This window comes from Nanorana parkeri, unplaced genomic scaffold (assembly GCF_000935625.1).
Source record: "Nanorana parkeri isolate BGI_ZX_2015 unplaced genomic scaffold, ASM93562v1 scaffold962, whole genome shotgun sequence".
NCBI classification, from domain to species: Eukaryota; Metazoa; Chordata; class Amphibia; order Anura; family Dicroglossidae; genus Nanorana; species Nanorana parkeri.
The window spans coordinates 447,814-451,994 of record NW_017307230.1 but is presented as its reverse complement, the minus strand read 5'-3'; the positions used below and the strand labels follow the sequence as shown (position 1 = coordinate 451,994).

The 4,181-nt window shown below is 47.1% G+C and overlaps 1 protein-coding gene across 1 annotated transcript in view; it reads left to right on the top strand.

Moving 5' to 3' along the window:
- The window catches only part of PIF1 (PIF1 5'-to-3' DNA helicase), a 5,959-nt gene extending 5,833 nt beyond the window's left edge, over nt 1-126 (top strand). The window contains exon 12 of the mRNA XM_018566602.1: nt 10-126. Coding sequence (XP_018422104.1) covers nt 10-126 — 117 coding nt within the window. The remainder of the gene's footprint in view (nt 1-9) is intronic.
- Nucleotides 127-4,181: the final 4,055 nt, after the last annotated feature.

The window sequence follows — 4,181 nt, the reverse complement described above, 5'->3', positions numbered from 1 at the left end:
CTTTTTAAGAACGGCTCTGAAGGGTCTGCCTTGTTTTTGGTTTCTGAGGAGGTTCTGAATTCGGCCGCTGTCGGAATACCCGACCCAGAGCGGGCAGCTCAATGGCTGCTGGCTCCGGTCGTATGAAGATGTTCCGGCCGGCTCCCTTTTGATTATATGATTGAGGGTCGATGGCCGAAAGGGGGCCGGCGCACACTGTGCAAATTTTCAGGCGGTTCCTCATGAATTCGCACATTGAATGGGCACTACTGGTGGGAGAAGTATGAGTTAATGGGTCACCGCTGGAAGGAGGGAGCAGGATCAGCTGAGCTCATCAGTCACTGCTGGGAAGGAGAAGCTTTGCTACTGAAAGACTGAGGGGAATTTATCAAAACTGGAGCAGATTTGCACTGTAACCAATCAGCTTCTCTCTCTCATTTTCAAATCTTAGCTGAGCAAACTGAGGAGAGATGCTGATTGGTTGCCATGTGCAACTGCTCCAGATTCTGCTTTGATAAATTCCCCTGTTTTTTTTCTTGTGACATTTGGGGATACATTTCTATAAAGATCAGCGAGGACTGTTCCGGCACAGATTTTCCAATCAGCTGACAGCCAGATGGCAGCACCCAGTGTGTGAAGTCGCACAGCGTCAGTCAGTAAATTTAACCGGTAATCGGGGCCGATATTCCCACTTTTTCATTATCGGGAGAGCACTAGTAGTGAGCAGTTTATAAGGCAGCTTCTGATGCTGAGCACGATTGGCTGAGTCCAGCTTCAGTGACGGGGCAATGCCATAACCTATGGACCTGGAAAGTTCTCTGCAGCTAATTTTTACCAAAGCTTGAAATATCAAAAGTGGAACCCCTGGGCCCGACGGTCACATTCCAGGGTAGTCTCATACGGCCAGCTAAGATGCTGCAAAATCAAGCTGATCCGGATAGCTGCCCTATAGAGAGCAGCAAAAGTGGCAGTGAAGTGAGGAATCTTGATTGAAGTCAACCTGTCCGTCTGTCTCCCACACTGACTGCCTTTTAGGCGTTCCCTAAAGACTCATCTCTTCAAGGAAGCCTATCCCACCTCCAACCTAACCCCTAAACATTCCCGGCCTATCCCACCTCCAACCTAACCCCTAAACATTCCCGGCCTATCCCACCTCCAACCTAAACATTCCCGGCCTATCCCACCTCCAACCTAACCCCTAAACATTCCCGGCCTATCCCACCTCCAACCTAACCCCTAAACATTCCCAGCCTATCCCACCTAACCCCTGAACATTCCCAGCCTATCCCACCTAACCCCTGAACATTCCCAGCCTATCCCACCTAACCCCTGAACATTCCCAGCCTATCCCACCTAACCCCTGAACATTCCCAGCCTATCCCACCTAACCCCTGAACATTCCCAGCCTATCCCACCTAACCCCTGAACATTCCCAGCCTATCCCACCTAACCCCTGAACATTCCCAGCCTATCCCACCTAACCCCTGAACATTCCCAGCCTATCCCACCTAACCCCTGAACATTCCCAGCCTATCCCACCTAACCCCTGAACATTCCCAGCCTATCCCACCTAACCCCTGAACATTCCCAGCCTATCCCACCTAACCCCTGAACATTCCCGGTAGGGTTGCACAGATACCAAGTACGAGTACATGTACCGATACTTTTGAGCTCCAAGACTACACTAGAGAAAAATTCAATTAGGAGGCCGCTGTCATTTGTAAGGAGCACGCGGAGCTCCCGGGATTTGTGCATCTCTGTTTTAATGTATGATTTTGTTTTTATAAATATTCGAGATGCACAGATACCAGGTTTGCGAGTACTGATACATTTTTGTTTATTGTCATGTGACAGTTTTTCTAAAACAATACAGACTAATGATTTCAGGACAGTGGTGGAGCTCCCGAGCCCGGTCCCAGCTGCAACCGCTGCCACCCCGGTAGTTCTCGTGAAAATGCCAAGTATCGGCACTGGTACTCAAAGTATCTGTGCATCCCTAATTCCCAGCCTATCCCACCTCAACCTAACCACTGAACCATCACGTTCTCAAACAATTCCTCCCCACACAGCTACCTCCTCATCTGTCACTGGCCCCTCCCTTTTAGATTGTGAGCCCTCAGGGGCAGGGCCCTCCTTACCATCTTGTCTTGCGATTGTAATGTCTTCCTTATATTGTAAAGCGCTGGACACACTGTTGGCGCCATATACATACCATGTAATGTCAATATAAAAAAAAAATATCAAAGAATAAAGTCATGACGGGTTAGACATTTTCCTGCACAGCTGGAGAAAGGTTACGCATCCTCTTAGGACACTAGTTAAAAAAAACCCCCAAAAAACTGAGGCATGTGGTGGGGGAAGGGGGAGTCACTACAATTAATTTTTTTTTTTGCTTGCTAGTTTCCAATCCTCCTGCAGGCAACAGCTACACCCGTTAGTATCTCAATTCTTGTGCCCCTCATGGGACAGAAAATAACAAGCAAATCCCCAGTTTTTTTTGTTGGTTCCATCTCAGTGCTGCTGATCTCTCCATGAAGCCCCTTTTGGTCTCCATGCACTTCAGCGATTGCGGCATGGCATGCCTCAGGACGTGTTTCTGGATGGTGACAACAGTGGATCAGGTCTGTGTAATGTGCATTCACCAGAAGCCAGCGTGACAGCGCCAAGTTTAGCGCAACCGCCAATATTTTTTTTGCCGGTTGTCATCCTGTACGATAAACAATTTGCTCTTCACCTCACTTCCTGTCCTAGTTACTAAACAGGAAGTGAGGGGAAAAAAAATCTCTCCAGTGATTACAGAAACAGTAATAAGTACTTGAGGTTCCCAACTGCGTCCCAAGACTAGAAAAACATTCAGGCTGGAGTTGGACCTTATCGAAAGTCCGTTTCAGAGTTGGGATCTGCAAGTGATGCTTAGATCCCCAAACACGTGTTTATTGACGGGATCCACCATTGCCAAGATCTGAGGGGCCGCCTCCAGCTCAATGCAACACCAAACTCTACAACTTGGCTACCATTATAACAGTGTTGTAGAGTGGGTGGGGCTTTATTGGCACAAGAAAATACGCTACAAAACGCCCTACACCCAAAGAAGTACAGGAGCTTCTTTGGGGCGTTTTTGTCGCACGTTTCCATCGGGATACAGCCAAGTAGCCCTCAGAAAAGCGTGTTTGTCGCGCATATTCAATACGCCTAGGTGTGAACCCAGCCTTACGGGCTAGTTCTGACAGATCTTCCAACTTCACTAGACACATGGACCCCCCCCCCCCAAACAAGATCAGTCACTGCAGCTGGAACTCCCACCGGCATACTTGTTCCCAATCAGTGGAGCTTCAGGATAAGAATGGTACCGTTTTTTAGCATGACAGGTTCATTTTAGCATGACAGGTTCACTTTAAACAAAGTCTACAAGTAACATATATGTGATACAAAACATAAATGCAGAAGCCGCTCAGTTTTGTACATCAGCTCTGGTGACACAAAAGGAGAGACAGGACAGGAAGTCACAACACACAAGGACTCGTGAGGAGACATAGCGGGAAAGGTTAGCGTGTGAACAAAATAAAAAAAATGGTGGCGCTGAGGGTTGGTTTTATGATATGGTGCATTTATTGGGGTGGGAGGGGGGGGGGGAAAAAAAACTGAAAAATAAAATATCAGTGCAACAAAATCAAGAAAATATACAACACAATGCATAAAAATCAATTGGCACAAAAACATAAAGTTCATTCTTCAGCCTCCCGTAACCCGTGCGTACCCGTGCCCAGCCGACCCAAAGTGCAGCCATTGTGTAACCAAGACCAATGTCAAAGAAGCTAGTGACATCAGGAGAGCAAGTGGTCCTCCGTGCCTCAGTAACGCTGCGAGAACCGAGTCCTGGGTCATCATACAAAATGGCCGCCTTCAGATCACCACCAAGCACATGGGACTTCATGATAAAGGGATGCCTTTAAATTCCAGTTATCTCCAAGCCAGACTCTCCTCTCCGTATATATATCATCATCAATCAAATCATTTTTTTTTTTCCTGCGCAAATTAAACATTCATATAGTGCAGGTAGTAGTGACCGCGACCCTGATGTGGTGTCCTAAGAACTAGGGGACAGAGCAAACTTCATTCAATATGTCTCCATGTAATGGTGGCAAAGGCTTAATAAAGCTTTAAAAAAAAAACACAATCAGTTAAGGAAACATTTGGTAGAT